The sequence below is a fragment of the Astatotilapia calliptera genome, chromosome 7 (assembly GCF_964374335.1).
Source record: "Astatotilapia calliptera chromosome 7, fAstCal68.1, whole genome shotgun sequence".
Classification (NCBI taxonomy): domain Eukaryota; kingdom Metazoa; phylum Chordata; class Actinopteri; order Cichliformes; family Cichlidae; genus Astatotilapia; species Astatotilapia calliptera.
Genome location: NC_137428.1, coordinates 6,964,090 through 6,983,142, shown reverse-complemented (window position 1 = coordinate 6,983,142; position 19,053 = coordinate 6,964,090). Strand labels below are relative to the sequence as shown.

At 39.0% G+C, this 19,053-nt stretch overlaps 2 protein-coding genes across 2 annotated transcripts; both read right to left on the bottom strand.

Moving 5' to 3' along the window:
- Positions 1-11,160: 11,160 nt before the first annotated feature.
- Positions 11,161-15,003, bottom strand: purbb (purine-rich element binding protein Bb). Its single transcript, XM_026172816.2, has one exon. It carries the CDS (start codon positions 13,499-13,501, stop codon positions 12,590-12,592), a length of 912 nt encoding a protein of 303 aa, XP_026028601.1. The 5' UTR covers positions 13,502-15,003; the 3' UTR covers positions 11,161-12,589.
- Positions 15,004-16,119: 1,116 nt separating this feature from the next.
- ved (ventrally expressed dharma/bozozok antagonist) lies at positions 16,120-18,409 on the bottom strand. Its single transcript, XM_026174151.2, has 3 exons — positions 18,033-18,409; positions 17,126-17,379; positions 16,120-16,790 (listed from the first exon to the last, which is right to left on the bottom strand). The coding sequence occupies exons 1-3, from the start codon at positions 18,406-18,408 to the stop codon at positions 16,419-16,421; spliced, it is 1,002 nt and encodes a 333-aa protein (XP_026029936.2). The 5' UTR covers position 18,409; the 3' UTR covers positions 16,120-16,418.
- Positions 18,410-19,053: the final 644 nt, after the last annotated feature.

Genomic DNA, 19,053 nt, shown 5'->3' with positions numbered 1-19,053 from the left:
TCAGGACTCTTGCTGCAGCATTTTGGATTAGCTGAAGGCTTTTCAGTGAGTTTTTTGGACATCCTGATAATAATGAATTACAGTAGTCCAGCCTGGAAGTAATAAAGGTATGAACTAGTTTTTCAGCGTCACTCTGAGACAGGATATTTCTAATTTTAGAGATGTTGCGCAAATGGAAGAAAGCAGTCTTATATATTTGTTTAATATGTGCGTTGAAGGACATGTCCTGGTCAAAAATGACTCCAAGGTTCCTCACAGCATTACTGGAGGCCAAGGTAATGCCATCCAGAGTACGAATCTGGTTAGATACCATATTTCTAAGATGTTCAGGGCCGAGTACAATAACCTCAGTTTTATATGAATTAAGAAGCAGAAAGTTAGTGGCCATCCAGGTCTTTATGTCTTTAAGACATTCATGCAGTTTAACTAATTGGTGTGTGTTATCTGGCTTCATAGATAGATAGAACTGGGTGTCATCAGCATAGCAGTGAAAATGTATGCTATGTCTTCTAATGATACTGCCTAAGGGAAGCATGTATAATGTAAACAGAATTGGTCCTAGCACTGAACCCTGTGGAACTCCATAATTAACCTCAGTGTGTGAAGAGGACTCTCCATTTACATGAACAAATTGTAGTCTATTAGATAGATATGATACAAACCACTGCAGTGCAGTACCTGTAATACCTACAGCATGTTCTAATCGCTCTAATAGGATATTATGGTCGACAGTATCGAATGCTGCACTAAGGTCTAGCAGGACAAGCACAGAGATGAGTCCACTGTCAGAGGCCATAAGAAGATCATTTGTAACCTTCACTAAAGCTGTTTCTGTGCTGTGATGAGCTCTGAAACCTGACTGAAACTCTTCAAATAAACCATTCCTCTGCAGATGATCTGTTAGCTGTTTGACAACTACTCTTTCAAGGATTTTTGATATGAAAAGAAGGTTGGAGATTGGCCTATAATTAGCTAAGACTGCTGGGTCTAGAGATGGCTTTTTGAGTAAAGGTTTAACTACAGCCAGCTTGAAGGCCTGTGGTACATAGCCGATTATTAGAGATAGGTTGATCATATTTAAGATCGAAGAATTAATTAATGGCAGGAATTCTTTGAGCAGTTTTGTAGGAATGGGGTCTAAAAGACACGTTGATGGTTTGGAGGAAGTAATTATTGAAGTTAACTCAGAAAGATACAGAAAAATACAAAGTGCTGAACCCTTATATTAGCTCCAGCTACATTTTAAAGAATTAAACTTCAATGCACAGCTACTGCTTAGCAAATTTGTAAGTAGGATAAACATGTAGATCTACTCACGTGAAAGGCGTGTTGTCCCTGGTCTGTGACGGAGGGAGGAAAAAAACACATTCTGAAGACAAAATAATGAATGTTGTAAAATTGAAGTAAAAAAGATAAGCAACAATTATGACAGAATATCTAAAAGGAAGTGTAAGTCAGTGTGTGAGATCTTTTTATGGACACACAATAAGATATTGTGGAGTATCAATAATAAATCCAGCTTTTTCCTGTAGGATGTCTACTAATATCAGATATGCACCAAAATGCTACAACGTCAGTTCTGTATCCATATTTAGGGCATTTCAGTTATTTATAAGACCCAGCTAAAAACAATTCATCCTGTTGTAGGTTACAGATAAGATGTGTCAGATATTTGGGTTGAACTCTGCCGTGTTTGACTCCACTAAGGAGCCGCAGTGAAATATTCATGAAACTGCTGACTCACTTTCTCAGATTTTTCTTTGCGTTGAAAGTTTGGCGAGGACAGCTGTTTTTTCAAAGGTCTGTGAGCCTTTGTAGCCTTCTTAGCAGCTGGAAAACAGAAAAACAGGATGAGATGTAGTGAAGGACTGCAGCGCCATCTGCAGGCTGAAAAGAGAAATGCCTTCAGTTTTCATTCTTAAGCTGTGAGGACTGACAATGAAATGTTAAAAATAGATGAGGTGGTGGAGATGAGGGTGGAATAGCGGTGATGTGCTATGACTAGATCGTGTTTCGTCAAGTATCCTCATTTTGCTTTAATCACTTAAAGAGGCGCTCGGTGACAAGAGGATTGCAGGACTGTCGGGTTAAAGGAAATGAGTAAGCATAACATTATGCGATCATTAGTCAGAGCACATGGTAACATGAAGCCATCACGTGATTAAAACCAGTCAGTGATGAAAACAGGATGACTTTGGGATTTTCAGCTCTCACACTGCCAACATCAAAAGCTACTCATCCCAGTATGTAACAGCCATGTATGTAAAGTTTCAGGATCTTGTGTTCAAAGTTTTTAACCTGTCAGTCAAACCTGTTTTGAAGACGAATAGGTTTGTCACTTTTTTCTGTCCAGCGATACGTATTAAAAACTTAACGTCTGAATTGCTCCTCCTATTTCTAAGTTCTAACAATATCTCTTCTTAAGCTCTTTATTAAGACCAGAGTAAACTAAATGAATGAATGGACACTAGAAACAATGCTCAGAGAGTAAAGTATCTCTTATTTTATGATGAGCCTCATCTATTTGAACGACACAGTGCCTGTTTTGTAAATCATCAGCCTTTTACATCTGAGAGGAAACAGTCAGCTTGAGGCTTCAGAAAGAGTCATCCCTACAGCTGCAACCAACAATACCAGTATACCTGGGACTTCTGATCCTCTCAGAAGTACTACCTGATGCAGCTAGTTTTGGGTACTATGATCACCAAGCATTTAAAAAATCTATTAGAGGATAATAAAGTGTTTTCACCAACTTGGCCAAAAAGAAAAACATAATTAGCATATAAATTAGCACTCCCTTCTAAACAAGTCCTTCAGCATGCTGATGTTAAAAAATATAATAAAAGGCATCTATCAAATTGCTAAAAGTACTAATTACACTGTATTTTAATTGTTTCTACAGGGAGTGCAGAATTATTAGGCAAGTTGTATTTTTGAGGAATAATTTTATTATTGAACAACAACCATGTTCTCAATGAACCCAAAAAACTCATTAATATCAAAGCTGAATGTTTTTGGAAGTAGTTTTTAGTTTGTTTTTAGTTTTAGCTATTTTAGGGGGATATCTGTGTGTGCAGGTGACTATTACTGTGCATAATTATTAGGCAACTTAATAAAAAACAAATATATACCCATTTCAATTATTTATTTTTACCAGTGAAACCAATATAACATCTCCACATTCACAAATATACATTTCTGACATTCAAAAACAAAACAAAAACAAATCAGCGACCAATATAGCCACCTTTCTTTGCAAGGACACTCAAAAGCCTGCCATCCATGGATTCTGTCAGTGTTTGGATCTGTTCACCATCAACATTGCGTGCAGCAGCAACCACAGCCTCCCAGACACTGTTCAGAGAGGTGTACTGTTTTCCCTCCTTGTAAATCTCACATTTGATGATGGACCACAGGTTCTCAATGGGGTTCAGATCAGGTGAACAAGGAGGCCATGTCATTAGTTTTTCTTCTTTTATACCCTTTCTTGCCAGCCACGCTGTGGAGTACTTGGACGCGTGTGATGGAGCATTGTCCTGCATGAAAATCATGTTTTTCTTGAGGGATGCAGACTTCTTCCTGTACCACTGCTTGAAGAAGGTGTCTTCCAGAAACTGGCAGTAGGACTGGGAGTTGAGCTTGACTCCATCCTCAACCCGAAAAGGCCCCACAAGCTCATCTTTGATGATACCAGCCCAAACCAGTACTGCACCTCCACCTTGCTGGCGTCTGAGTCGGACTGGAGCTCTCTGCCCTTTACCAATCCAGCCACGGGCCCATCCATCTGGCCCATCAAGACTCACTCTCATTTCATCAGTCCATAAAACCTTAGAAAAATCAGTCTTGAGATATTTCTTGGCCCAGTCTTGACGTTTCAGCTTGTGTGTCTTGTTCAGTGGTGGTCGTCTTTCAGCCTTTCTTACCTTGGCCATGTCTCTGAGTATTGCACACCTTGTGCTTTTGGGCACTCCAGTGATGTTGCAGCTCTGAAATATGGCCAAACTGGTGGCAAGTGGCATCTTGGCAGCTGCACGCTTGACTTTTCTCAGTTCATGGGCAGTTATTTTGCGCCTTGGTTTTTCCACACGCTTCTTGCGACCCTGTTGACTATTTTGAATGAAACGCTTGATTGTTTGATGATCACGCTTCAGAAGCTTTGCAATTTTGAGACTGCTGCATCCCTCTGCAAGATATCTCACTATTTTTGACTTTTCTGAGCCTGTCAAGTCCTTCTTTTGACCCATTTTGCCAAAGGAAAGGACGTTGCCTAATAATTATGCACACCTGATATAGGGTGTTGATGTCATTAGACCACACCCCTTCTCATTACAGAGATGCACATCACCTAATATGCTTAATTGGTAGTAGGCTTTCGAGCCTATACTTGGGGTAAGACAACATGCATGAAGAGGATGATGTGGACAAAATACTCATTTGCCTAATAATTCTGCACTCCCTGTATAGTGGAACTCTTATAATGTGTCCGCTTTACCAAAATAGTAGGACTGGGAGCATACAGTATAATGTGGAAGAGGGGATGTAGAAAGTCTGCAGTGTTTGACTTTACAGTTTGGAAATGAATCCCTGACTTGTGACAGACCAACAGAAACAGGGAACAGCATCATAAAGGGGTTGGCTCTTTCAGTCTGCAGTCAGAGGGCAACTGGTCTCCTGTGTCATCAATATGTGGTGCAGTGTTTAAGACTAGAAGAGGTATACACACTGAGTTTGCAACAGATAACCTCACAACAGAAAGGTTTTTCTCTGCCCTGAAACACTACTCTATACCACCAACCCACAATGCCCTCTAGCATCTGAATATGGAAAAGCGCTTTAATAATAGACTCACAAGACTTCTTAAATGAAAGATAAATTTGAAAAAAACAAAACAACTTAAGGGGTGCCTGTTCTAAAGTGAGCTGATTTAAACTCTCCACAAAGGTATGTTTGCAGTGATTATCAAATGTAGTATAAATACTGGCCAAATGAATGAAGAGAGACACATAACATGATGTAATGGCCCAGACTGCACACAACTAAAATCTTAAACAGACTGATATCAGTCTGCAATTGAATAGGTTTGAGATTTAATATTGATGTACCAAATTCATTTTGAAGATGTGATCACTGACCTGATTCCCATTTTCAAAGAAGCCACTTCAAAGGCAACAAACTTCCAAGTTCATTATACACTGTGACAATAATTTTGGTCATGCTGTATCCTTCAAACACTGTTTTCCCTGGTGTGACTGTAGCATTACATGCCATTACAGTGTGATTAAGCAAGAATAACTGAATCCAAGATTAGGTAACTTCTTGTTTGTCAGATCTGGTAACACTTATATGACATTTACATTTTTTAATACTTATGTGCTGAGGCACTAAGAGCCATTTTGTTCAAATTGACCATCTAACTATCTCTGTTGCTGAGACACAAGGATTACCAAAGAGAAGAAGGCAATTTGTCTAGTAACAATCCCTGCTTGCACATAGCTCAGCATGTTTCAGCAGGAGAACCTTGTGTGTACCACATGTGAGCAGAGCTCATCACAATCAAACTATTGTATGCCTCCATCCCCAGACACTGAAATCCTAATAGCACAGCTGACTCCTAGACCTGGAATGCCAACTCTGTAAAGGCCTCCAACATTAAAATAGCCAGCATGCCCTGTCAGCATACCCTCTCTGCATGCGCATAGGCGGCTAACAGCTGCCAAATTTTCTCATTGAAGAAACAGCAAACGACAACAGGAGAACAGATCCCTGAAGAGGAGGAGGTGATGGAGTCAGATTACTTGTAAGTCTCTCCTTTTCTTATCTTCACACCAGGAAACAAATTCAGCTGTATACGCCCACACATTGTATTAATCAATTTTTAAAAAAGGAAAACTAAGGGATGCTGCTGCGGATTGAACATGACCAAAAAGCACATCTTGACTTTGTTTAGTTGTGCATTTAAACACAAGTTCTGCTACCTTTGAACACTCTTTAGAGCCATATGTGTGGAGGAGGAGAGCAACTGTAAAACACATGCGGCCCATTCCCCAACTGCCAATCATTTTGCAGGTTTCAGTTAAGAACTCCATAGGCATTTTAGTGCCAAAGGCTAGTCCAAAAACTAAATTATGTACCATCGGCGTAACTTTGTGCTGTCAAGATCTCTGTCTAAATAAAGAAAGAAATCTGGGTAAATTCCCAGATGCTTAACCTCCTAGGACCTGGCGTCCAACTGGGGTTCTATCAAACTGCAACTGTTCTATCGAAATTTCAAATGAATATCCTTATATGTGGCTCTCATTTTTCTCAGAAACAAAAATTGGGGGGGGGGGGGGGGGGGTGCTGTTATATACACACATATCAATAAAATATTTACATCTGACAACAAATTCAGCTGTATACTTCTACACAACACAATAATCTTATGATTTACACAGTGATTAATAAAGACACGCACTTGGCAACATCGAAGTGGAAAAACTCTACAGGAAGAACCTCCAGCAGAACCAGGCTTAAGGAAGGGCAGCCATCTGCCATGAGGAGTTAGGAGTGAGGTAAAACAGACAGGATAAAAGATACACTGTGGAAGAGAGCCATAGATTTATAATAGTTAATAGTTAAATGCAAAGTAATATATAAATACATGGACAGTGAAGAAAAGTGATTGGAGGAGAAATGCTAAGTGCATTATGGGAAGCCCCCAGCAGACTTAGAATAGAATAGAATAGAATAGAATAGAATAATCCTTTAATTGTCCCACAAGGGGAAATTTGGTTGTAACAGCAGCCAAAAAGACACATATACAAACAAACAGTACACAGGACACAGAACAGAAACATACACAATTTTTCTTACATATTTACATTATTGGACTTGGAAGTGTTGCTTCAATTAAATTAATATAATGATCTTGCTCAACCCAGATCTCTGTAAGGCAGAATATATCAATATGTTGATCAATTATTATATAATTTACTAACAAAGAAGAGAGATACTTAATGTTTTACAATCCAATCTTTACTGCTGTTGAAGATGTATTGTTCTTTATGCTTAAATCATTTATGCTGATTTTTTTTATTGGTCTCTATGGACACTGGGTTTTAGGGGGACAATAGGAGTAGAGAAGCTGCAGAGAGGCTTGTAGGACTGCACCTCTGCTTCCAACTCTCATTTCTGGGTGCTCCCATTTTTGGGAGGAGGTAATACATTTGATAATTGTCCTGCTACATAACCCAGGTCCAGGTCCATGCCCTGAATCCAACCTTCAAAAAAGTTCAGACACAGAGTATTTTTCCAAAAGTCTTCAGGATCATAAAGATGTTTTTGTGAAATGTAAGATGTTCTTTTCTGTCAGTTGCACCTTTTGTCTTTGAACTCTTCTATGGATGCCATTTTTGCCCAGACTCTTTCTTATTATTGAATCACAAATACTGACCTTAAATTGAATGAGTTCAGCAGTATTATGGATGTTGTTCTGGTTTTGTTTTTAACCTCCTGGATGAACTAATGTGTTTTTGGAGTACTTTTATAGGCCTGGAAGGTTGTGGATAATGGCTCTCACCAATGTTCCCTCTAAGCTGCGCACGTGCGCAATTGCGCACTGCTGGCGCGGTCTCTGCGCACAGAAAATCTGCGTTGTGCACAAAAAAAAAATCTAACCTGAATTGAAATTAAAATTAATACTTTAACAATTTCTGTTTAGGCTGCTCCCGTATGGGATTAGAACGATGCCACCTTATCCCATAGTCCAGCCAATGATGCGATTCACATTCATATATACGCAGCTAATCAACGTGGTTGACAGGCTATGACAGCGTCCTTATGTGCCGACACCGGTGTTTTAGCGAGCAAAGCGGCTGATGTGGAGTGAAGCCACGTTAATGACAACGTGTACAACCACTGGAGATGTGAGCAGGACAGACGGAACAATTGACGGGAAAAGTGTGGACTTTATACCAGTTTTTAAATTGTGTTGATAGGCCACGTAAAACCAGAGTTGTCAAATCTTGTGTAGTTAGTGTGTAGCGTAGTCAATAGTTTTGTTGTGTGTGTCAGAACAATGAGGCGACTGCTGAATGTTACAGGTGTTACAGCAGTGATACATCTCCTGTTGTCAGGCCTGCAGGTATCAGGCTGTTGTTCTCCTTCATCTCATTTTTTTTGGAGTGGCACAAATAATTTGTGTGGCATCAGATTTGATGGAGAACAGCTGATTGTTCTGTAAATAGTTTGAAATGTTTATTTAAAAATGGATTGGCTGCATTTAAAAAAAATAGCTGCAAAAAACGTTGTTGTTTGCTAAACTCAGTAACTTTTTTGAAGAAGTAACTATATAATTAATTGCCCAACATTGGTCATTATATACTGTATTTTGCAGACAGAGTTACAGGACTCTCTCCCAGACCACAGACTCAGACTCATACAAGTCAGAGAGAAAGAAAAAAGAAAGAAAGTTGTGTTTTCGAAATTGGAGTTCAAGTTATTTTTACTTCCAATAGTCTTAACATGTCAATGACTAGATTTTTTTTTTACATTTTCATTGTACGTGGGCTAAAGTAGTTAAATAAAGGTAGTCTAACATAAATGTAACTGCTGTGATTTGATTTGATTTTAATAAACCATGTAACTTGGATGGATTCGATGCTGGCATCACCACAGTGCACACGTCTGATGTCGCTCACAGTGGTCCAAGGGATCGCTCAGGGAGTTTGTGTGTTCGCTCAGACACATGAAAAATTAGAGGGAACATTGGCTCTCTCCCTGGATTTGTTGGATTCCCAAGGCTGTAGAAAGCTTTTCTCATCTGTTCTTGAGGGGTTTTTTTTTTATATCACAGCATGATGTGTTACTTTTTAAGATCTTTTAGCTGACAGGTTGTATTTAAGTGATTTTGTCTGTCTGGAAGGGCATCTGGCATATTACTGTCAAATGAAACAGTAGCAACCTACTGTGGATACCCTTAGTGATAGTAGTTTCAAAATAGTGCATTTGTGATTTAACAAGGGTGCAATTACTTAGTCACATAGTGCAAGTACAATCAGTATTGAAAATGTCACCAATTTTTAAAGTAAATCATTTTCTAAAGGTGCTATTGACACCTATCTACACATCCTAAACTCAAAACCCTTCAAGGGGCTGAAATTGAAATAGTCACATTTTACAGGTGTCTAGCTATCATTTTGGGGTTAAACTAAGTTTCTTTTTTAGATTTAGATTTTTAGATTTTTTTTCTCTCTCCAACCTTGGGAACACTTGATTTATGCAATTTTTTAAATCCCTTTTAAAAGAGCAAGAGAATATCTCTTTTGGTCAGTGTGACTGTTTTTAATGTCATGCTTGTAATGATCTATATTGCATCTTATTCACATGTTTGTGTTCACTTGTCTTTACAGAATTATGTGCTTGTTTTCTACTTGTTATATGTTGTAACTTCTGCTGCCCTCTTTTGCCTGAATAAATAAAGGATCACGACATTTTCACCTGTGTCATTTCTCATTAATACACATTTCCAATATGTGGACATACTAATTACATTAACCTATCATGCATGTTTTTGCCACAGTCAAAAGAAATATGTTAGATTAACTGATGACTTTGAATTAGCCATGGATGTGAGTTAGATAAAGTGCTGTATAGTCAAAAATGTGACTTGAAGTCTAAAGAGCTTTGAATGGTCAGTAAGACTAGAAATGCTATATAAGTGCAAATACGGTACCTTAAATTTAATTTAAATTAAATGATGAAATATGTTTATTTTTTCATTTCTGTTTGTCTTAAACTCTTTTCTTTCTTGTCTGAAAGGCAGCAAAGTTTAAGTTTTGAACATCCAAGAACAAAATAGTTGATATGGTTTGTTTAAAAAAGAAAGCTTCAGTGACTGTGTTTTAACCAGTCAGAAGTGCTAAATGTTTTAACCCTTTGCATTTATGACAAAGGAAACCAAAGTGTCACATCAGCAGCTTGAACCAGAAGATATTTTTGATGAATTATTCATCAGTGATCAAACCTAAATGCCAATGAGTAGTAGGTCATCCAACTCCTACAAAGGTTTATGTCTGTAAAATAGCAAATGGGAACTAGTTGTATAATTACATTGTTCATGTTGTATGTTAGTTTGTAACTTAAGGGACTGAAGTAAAGGTTTTAAGTTCGCCAAAGTAAATATGGATTTCAAAAGTACTCTTAAATGTCAAATGTGGTTTTAACCAAATGAAACCAAATGTATGAAATGAAGCTCAAAGTGGTGCCAAGTAGTACAGTTTAAAAGTGAAACTCATCGACAGAACATTAATCAGATATTTACAGAGCTGTTTCTTTTTTAAAATAGATACTTCTGTTTAATAATAATATAATAAATGCCAGTAAATAATGAGAGTAAACATTACCTGCACATGTGAACTAAGTCCTAATAAGTAAAGAACTAATAGGTGTCATCACTTTAATAGTCACATGAACCTCTTAAATGAATGCAAACTGTATCTTGCTGGACTGATAAATCACTAGCAATATCACATCTGCATTAGGTCATATTGCTGGAATGAATTATACTCTTTAAGGTCAATATATCAGCCAAAAGGTTTTATTTTGGCATTTTTCTGTTTTAAATCACGTTTTCATTATTTTGAATATTGACAGTATTGACCAGAAATTGCATTCTAAATAATAAAGCAAAATCTTATTTGATTTAGAATTACTTAAAATTATAAATAAATAAAAAGACAGGGAAATTTAATGTTTTACTAGTATTAAAATGATTCATTTTGGGGGGATGAATCAGACCTGGATTTGTGGAAAGATTCTTCACCATTGTGACATCAGGCAAAAGTGGGCATTTTTTGCCATATACAAAAAATATCCAGCAGAACTAGCTGGATATAGACCGGTGTGGCACTGGAAGAGAAACTGCATAGTGTAGTCATAGCCTGGTGGCCTGGTCTCTAGATGGACATCTGCTGCGCATGGACTCTTACGCTGGTCTGGGACATCTTTATATAATTATATAATAATATAACACTTACATAACTTGAAAAGGTAAAATGTTGCAGGAAGATGTATGCAGTCTCAGACTGTTCTTGTACATATTTAACCAAGAAAATAAACAATTCACCCAATTAGTCTGCAAAATGAATAACCTGATTTCAAGTACAGTCACAACATCGAGTCTTTCATTTCAAATTGTTTAATAAATGAAGTGTTATACTTTCACTCTAAGAACATGAAAAAATTACCTTGAGATCGAGTCACAATTCTCTTTTAAGAAATTAACTTTTTATTTTTAGGATTGAAATATGTTTTCCTTAATAAGTATCTGAAAATATCTTTTGCTGGTTTGTTTGGTAATATCTTTCCTACAAGTAGAATCTCATTTCAATATAGCTCTTTTTGGGGGGGGGAAAGAAACAAAAAAAGGAAAAACAAAAGAAAACATCCATCAATGTGTTTCTGTCCAGGGTCTTCATAATGTGTTGGAAGGTGCTGTCAGAGAATGGCCTGTGGCTGAATAGGCCAGCTGTCCAGTTCTGAACACGAGGCTGATGAGAAAACTTGTCGCTACATGTAATGCAGCACTCCTCCTCCAACTGCAAGACATTTGGACCCCTGTTAGCAAATGATCGTCTGAAAAGTCCCATAAAACAATATCTGTGTTTCCTCCGGTGGCATCTGCTCCCCAGTTCCAAGCGGTTGTTCTCAAACACCAAGGATGCTCTGGTGTGAGAAGAGTCACCACCCTTCCTCACAGAGTGAATCTTCTTCAAAACAATAAGAAGTACGCTTTGCTAAGATTATATGTATAACATAAAACCCAGCTGTTCTGCACTGTAACTGACTACTGGAGTCAAAGCATTTAATTTAGTCCACCAGGCCCTTTTTGTTTGGGCTTACAGATAATCCTCTTAGTAACAACCCCCCCCCCCCGGTCATTTTGGGTAATCTTTTCGATTAACAGCCTGCAGATGCTGCAGCAGCAGTTGTGCGGTTGTTTGACAGCTCTCCAGCTGCTGACATATCTAACAAATAAAATCCATATTGTGACAGCAGTTCTGTCTCTGCATTGCTCTCAGCTTTTCCTGTCTGACTTGCAAAAATCCCGCAAACTTCCCACAGAGGAGAGTCCTGGACTGGAACAGGATGGATGCTAGCTCTCTCCTTTAACCAAGAAGGGAAAACATCTTGAACAGGTCTTCACTCTTTAAATAGAAACTATGTTGCACATAGGAAAGCATTCAATGGCTTCACCTCTAGTTATGAAAAACCAACTTGCTCCTCTTATTTTTTCCAACAATAAAGCATAACTCACTTTTTTTTTCAGCCAATGAGATACATCTCATCCATACATTTTCACTTTCAGAAATTCAAACCACCACTTCAACCTCAAGCCCAACAAACTTTAGGATAATACACCAAAAATTCCCTGCACATGTACTTCTTTTTTTAAAACTCCACAATACTTTAGTAGGCTATTACAGCACGATTTGTCATGCACTTTATCTGTCATTTCTGCTTCTTTTTTGTTTTGTTTTTGTTTTTTCGCAAAATAACCCTATAGTGTAGATCTGCCATCATGTAACTTGGCTGATAGCTTTTTCTTTTCTCAGTCGTCATCCACATCGTCCCCCTCGGACTCGTCTCTCTTCTCGTACATTTTATCCCTCTGCCTCTCCTGGATCTCCTTCATCTCCTCTGCATATCTGCAGAAAGCTCCTCCAAATTTGCTCCAGGCTTTGAACGGGATGGTGATAGAGTTCCTGTAGCTCGGCTTAACCTCGCTCACGCGCAGGAACACGCCGTATTTGTTGGACCCAACGTCGAAAAAGAACCGTTTAGAGTCCACCATGATGGAGGTGCCCTCGGGAAGCTCGCCGTAGCCCCCGGCGGCCATGCCCCCGGTCATCTCCTCGTTGTCTCCCCCGTAATCATCTATGAGCTTAGCAAGGGCGTCTCTAAACTCTATTAACCCCTGTGCCGGAAGGGCTATGGTCTGGCCGGCCAGCATGCCGCCCACTGGGCCCCCCACTCCAAAGCTAGGTCCGCGGTTTACGGTTTGCCGTATCCGGAGGAACCTCCCCCGCTGGTTCTCTTTCAAGTCCAGGTAGTACTTGCGATTTTCCCGGACAAGAAACTCGCTCTTAAGAGCCCGCCTCGGCCCACCGTCTTCACCCGCGGTAGCTTGTGCTATTTGCTCCGGACTGCTAGGGCCCAGCTGGGCGTAGTGCTCGATGAAATCCCCGAGATAGTCACGGAACTCCGCCGCAACTGACAGCGAGAGGGTCAGGCGACTTTTAGAGCCCCCAGCCCCGACCTCGGCGATTTTAATGAACCTGCCCTTGTTGTTCTGCTTGACGTCCAGATAGAAGCGCTTGTTCTGGATGTCCAGACGCTTTGACGCCAGTTCTTGGGTTTCCTGGTCCCTCTGGAAGTGTTGGAAGCCACCTCCACCTCCTCCCCCGCTACTACCTCCGCGCTCACTCCCGCTGTCGCCATCCGCCATCTTCAGCTCCACCATTCGGCTTCTGCCCCTCTCTCCTGCGTAGCTGCTTTCTGCGTGCACTCAGCCAGCGCGGGCCTCCTTCCCGTGCATCATGGGTGCCCTTCGGGGGACGTTGTGATTGGTCCAACTAACTGCCTGTTTCACTAGTTCACACGATTACGGCATTCCTATTGGTCCGCCGGTATTGTAAGCCGTGCCCACCTGTAATATTTTTCTCTAGCTATTGGTTCAGACTGAAGTTCCGTTTACGTCTTGTAAAACTTTTTTAATCCCGATTGTGAAATCGTCTTGGTTAGAACATGATGAAATCTGGGTGGTTTTTTTTCACAATTATACTTTTGCATTTTAGTTAAATTTCGAAATGGACATTTCCAACCTATTTATATATGTGAAAAATAGCTAGATAAACTAGTACAGTACACCACATAATAATAATCGTTCTTTGTTGAGATGGATCTCATGTTGTTTAACAAGTCTGTGAAAATACACTACCCTTGATAAGTAGATTACATGTTTTGTGTGCACAATTTTACATAAAATGAACAATACCTCATTACAACTGTTCAACATCCACATTCTTACTTATGTACACCAACAAAATAAAATAGCAAAGAATGACTTTGGAAAACAAGGGGGGAAGAAAGAAGAAACAAGGGGTGAAGAGGAATAAACGGAAGGCTGGGGAACAAGAGAAAAGAATATGAAGGGGAGAATTAAGAGGAGGGAGGTGAGAGTGAAAAGAAAAGAAAACAGAGAGAAGATGGAGAATAAGAAGAAAATAATAATGGTGAATTCTACTCTACAGCAGCTTGTCACGTCTGAATGTTTCATTTACTCCATTGTTATTGCATTTCCCGGACCTGCCAGAAGATGTCAGTATAAATCCTAAATAAAGACTCTAATCCACCCCACTGGAAAGCTTTAGAAAATGGTAACGGATGCAAAGATTTTGAAACTTTTAACTGTATTTTCGTAAGTTTTACGGCGTTTTCTATAGATAAAAACTGTTCACCGCATTGCCATTCATACTTTGCCAAAGTTATTGATTAAGAGATGTTTGTTGTTGTAAATAACAGTTTGTTTTTTGGTGAATTCTCAATAAATGAACTTCATATTTTATAATCACGGGACGGCCTGTGCAAGCACTATCATAACTTTTTCTGCAATCTTACATATTTGTCATATCATTTCACGACACGATCAAAGTTGGCTGTATGTGGCCCATTATGTAAAATGTGTTTGACATCCCTGTTGTAACTGGGTCTCAGTCATCCAAATCGTGGCAGTCTTAAGCATTTGAAATAAGTAAACCATAGTTTGTTTGTTTGTTTTTATGTCACCTCATTCTTTACTTATAAAATCACAGTTGTGCCAGTGGAGCCTGTCAGAAAAGGATTATAGCAAGATAGCAATCAAGATGTCAAGGACGATAGGTTTCTGCCGGTTTGTTTTTAAAAACGCGGCCACCAGGGAGCATCATTAGAATGTTAAACCCTTTGCGAAAATAAATGCATCTGATCTTGTTTCTGTATAGGTGTCTGAGGTTCTTTAACAAGAAATAAATGACATATAATGTGCTGTTGTCTGCTGTATAAACATGCAGCGTAGCACATCTATTAACTTATCTTTCTGTCAGCTAATTGCTTAAACACAATGCTCAGAAATCAATACTTTTGGCAAAAAAATCCAAAAGCATAAGGTATCCAAGGGAATATCGTGCTGTCAGGCACGCGAAAAGAATGTTTTTCTTATGAATGACTCAAAACAGTCCACTTCTGTGGAAAAGAAGGAGGGCTTCAGTAATCTCACTCGGTTGGTGTCGGAGGTCTGCCATTTTGGGTACAGTAGTGGCCCTACTCTGACAGTCTGGGTAGGAATTCTGGTGGTGTCTTTAAATTTTGCCAAAGCATATAGTTAAGGCTGCATCAAGTGACCCTGAATCCTCTCTTAAAATATCTATAGGCTATAAAATAGTTATAGGCTATAGGCTAGGACTATTTTAGCCATGGTCTGCTCAGAAATCAATACTTAAAAAGAGCAAAAACTCCAAAGGGCTCAGTATTTTACAACTCTTAACATATTGCTCTTGCCTGCTATACATTTTGTATACAATTCAAAACAAACTCACAAAAGACATGTGCATATTCTTTAACTCCCACTACACAATGAAACACAAACCTGGAGTTATCAGGAACTTAACCCACAGAGCAGAGAATGTTCCCTCTAAGGCAGAGGGTAAAAATAGGGGGAACACGCACACAAATAGATACCACTTAATAATCAGCTGAGATCCATAGGAAAGAACCTCAAAGATTAACCAGGGAGAAACAGCCAGGATGTCTTTCCTATTGTCCCCAAGTCACTGTTGGTCATCAAATAGTTCTAATATTATAGGATGTTACCCTACAATATAAAGTGCCTCGAAGGTCACTGTTGGTGCTTATAATGAAAGTCCTCCTCGTTACTTAGGTCTGCTTTGAGTCTTTTATTTTAATCTAGCCACTGCATGCCATCCTATTTAAATAAAACTGAATGAAAATGAAATGGTTGGTGTGAAGTGGCTTTGTATACACAAAATTAAACTGAATTAAATGTTTGACTGTTAGATGAGAAAAAAAGATCAGATAATCTGATAAGAATCTAATCATTATTATTTATTTGAATAATATTTACACTGACATAAATCCAACAGTGACATAACAACAGAAATTTAAAAAATGACATTTAATTACATTCAAACTATACATGAATTACAAACAGACGTTATTGCACACTGCCCTGTTTGATTCTTGATTCAAGCTTCAAAGCAGTATTTTTGCCATGTTTCTAATAACGCATTTTATTTTATTCAAAAATCAAATCAAAAACTTCTCCCTTTGTCTAAAATATCACAGCTGAGATTACATTACAGAAGAATGTCTGCATGTGATTTTCAGTAATATGGAGGATAAGTTGGGTAGGACTCTCTGAGGTGAGATGTGGCAGAGGGCACCATGACTCCTGAGAGGCTGCTGTACTGGTAGAAAGAGTCCATGGGCAGAGTGGCGACGCTGGGCAGAGGGGAACTGAACTGCACATGACTGCGTGGATAGATGTAGGAGGTGGCAGCCGGGCCCTCAGGCGCTACTGCTGCTGCTGAGTGGTATCTTGGGTATGGCCCTGGCCTGTATGCCTGTAGCTCAGGGTAATGAATGAACTGTGGGGCAACACTGGCCTGGCAGACATTAGCCTGGCATGCCTGAGCCAGAGCATCCTGCATGGTTCTCTTTACCTTCATCCGTCTGTTCTGGAACCAGTTTCTGATCTGTGATGAAAACAGAAAATTTAAGATATAAGAAACATTTTTAAAATACAAGACATAATGAAATAAAACATAAGTAATGTTAATTTTCTGTTAGTGAACAGTAGAGCATGATTATTTTAGAGTACTAATTATTTTTTTAACTGCTAAAAGTAGTACATGGTTTTGAAGGTCAGTAGCTGCTATCAAATAGGTGCTCATGAGAACTGATCTCTTGGCAGTTTCTTTTTGAAATTTGCTGCTGTTTCTGATTATTATAGATTTATCATAAATTGAATATCCAGCAGGACCAGGTTCATGAATTCATGATGTCAAGTATTGATACTGGGGGTGGTTACCTGTTTATCAGACAGGTGGAGTTTTTTGCGGAGTTCTGCCTTAGATTGCGTCCCCAGATAAGCACTTATGCTGAAAGCCTTCTCCAGGCTACTGATCTGCTCTGCTGTGAAAGCTGTCCGGGGCCTGCGACCCACTAGAGGAGATGGAGGTGATTTTGAGACGGCTTGAGCTGAAGGGGAGAGAGACTGTCCACCTTCGCTCTCATATCCTGAGGTCTCCTCCTCTGTCCCACTGCTGAAACCAACCTCAGTCACTGGAAACAGAAAGTGAGAAAGAAAGAAACTTAAAATCTGTTCTTCACATTACGTCGATTTAGACATATTCTGGTATTTTACTTGAGTAGTTTACAAAGCACTTTATTAATTTCAGAGTATTTAACCACATACTGTTAACTGGATGGAAATTCAGCTATAAAAATGTCCAAGTTTTTATTGCAGTTTATTTATAGGTTACGAAACACATCTGCATTGCATCACTGATCAACTTATATTCTTCTAATTAATACACGAATATTAGTTAGGTAAAAAGTACTCTAATAACAATAAAGCTGCATAAATGGTTTTTTTCTACTAAAGTAAATAAGATTTAAAAAAAAAAAAAGATCAAATAATTAAGACAACTAAAGTAACTGTGTACCCAGGAGCGCTAATATGCAATGAAAACGTAAAAAATTAAAATTAAAAAAATTTTTTAAAAAATGATCGATGTTCTCTGAGATGTTCATATTTGCATTCAGCTGAAATGTAGTTAAATGTGAAGTTATGTTTAGGAAAAAAATTCAAAATGCACATTTACACAGAACTAATAGCTGTTTTAATGTAAATGCACTTTTTTCTGTAATTCACTTTTAAATAGACTTTACATTGAAATTGGAGTCTGGGATTTTGGCTCATTATGAACTCTTACCTTGGCTATTGGGAGCGGTTTGTTGCTGGAGAATACTCTGGTTGTATGCTTCAAGGGCCTGACTCCTGTTTTCTTGCTTTTTCTGCTTAGGGATATTCTCTGACTTCTGCCTGCAATAAAAACCAGGCAGACTCTCAGAAAGCGTCCCACAGGCTGTAGGTCCGGAGACAGTTATGGTGCTGGTCTCTGATCCTTCTTGCTGGCTGCTCTGGGCCATCCACTCAATAGAAAAATGTCCATTCATGGCTGCTGAGGAGGAATCCGTTTGTCCTGAAGCTTGGAGAATTATGACTACCTCATCTACAACCTGCTTGTATTTATAGAAGACATCCCACCTCATATCAACCTCCCTCAACCCGAAGATCAAAGCACACATCCTCCCCTCCCTGCAGTCCAGCCCTCCTTTAGTTTTCACAACTTGAGTAATTAAGACGTCCCATTCAGTCTCAATGAGGCTGTTACAACAAGGCTCCAGTGAGTCTGGAAAGGACCCCCTACCCACCCTCTTTCCCACTCTTCACATAGATAATACAGTCACTTTGCCCCAAACTGTCTCCATCTCTTCCACAACCATATCCACCCTATTAAAAAATTAACCTTCTGCAGTTTTTTAGGGAGTCGTTTTTTTCCACTTGGGGTGAGTGAAGAACTTTAAAATACTAGTGTCAGTCCTCATTTCTTTATATTTTTCCCCAAGAAGCAAGATATTGTTGTAAATCTTTACAGTGGTCTTGATCAAAGATTACCTAGGCTTTCAAACATTAAAAAGACACCTACTTCAAGGGATGAACCAGTGTTCTGTCTACATATAAAAGACAACTTTGCAATAGACAACTTTGTCTTTAGGCACTTTGTTACTGGCAGCTTCTCACAAAAATACACCATTTGTTCCCATTTCTTTAGCTGAATTCCCAAAACAGCATAATTTGACAGACATAAAACAATATTTTTGCAACAAGGCAAATCCAAAGACTTAGCAGCTGTAAATTTGACACATTTGGCAATGGTGTGCAGTGTAACA

What these genes read in the sequence shown, in the direction of transcription:
- purbb (XM_026172816.2), bottom strand. Translation starts at nt 13,501, where the DNA reads ATGGTGGAGCTGAAGATGGCGGATGGCGACAGCGGGAGTGAGCGCGGA.
- ved (XM_026174151.2), bottom strand. Translation starts at nt 18,408, where the DNA reads ATGTGTGCTTTGATCTTCGGGTTGAGGGAGGTTGATATGAGGTGGGAT. An exon ending in AACCGCTCCCAATAGCCAAG is followed by an intron (nt 17,380 to 18,032) that starts GTAAGAGTTCAT and finishes TTCTGTTTCCAG; the next exon opens with TGACTGAGGTTGGTTTCAGC. An exon ending in TCCACCTGTCTGATAAACAG is followed by an intron (nt 16,791 to 17,125) that starts GTAACCACCCCC and finishes TTTTCATCACAG; the next exon opens with ATCAGAAACTGGTTCCAGAA.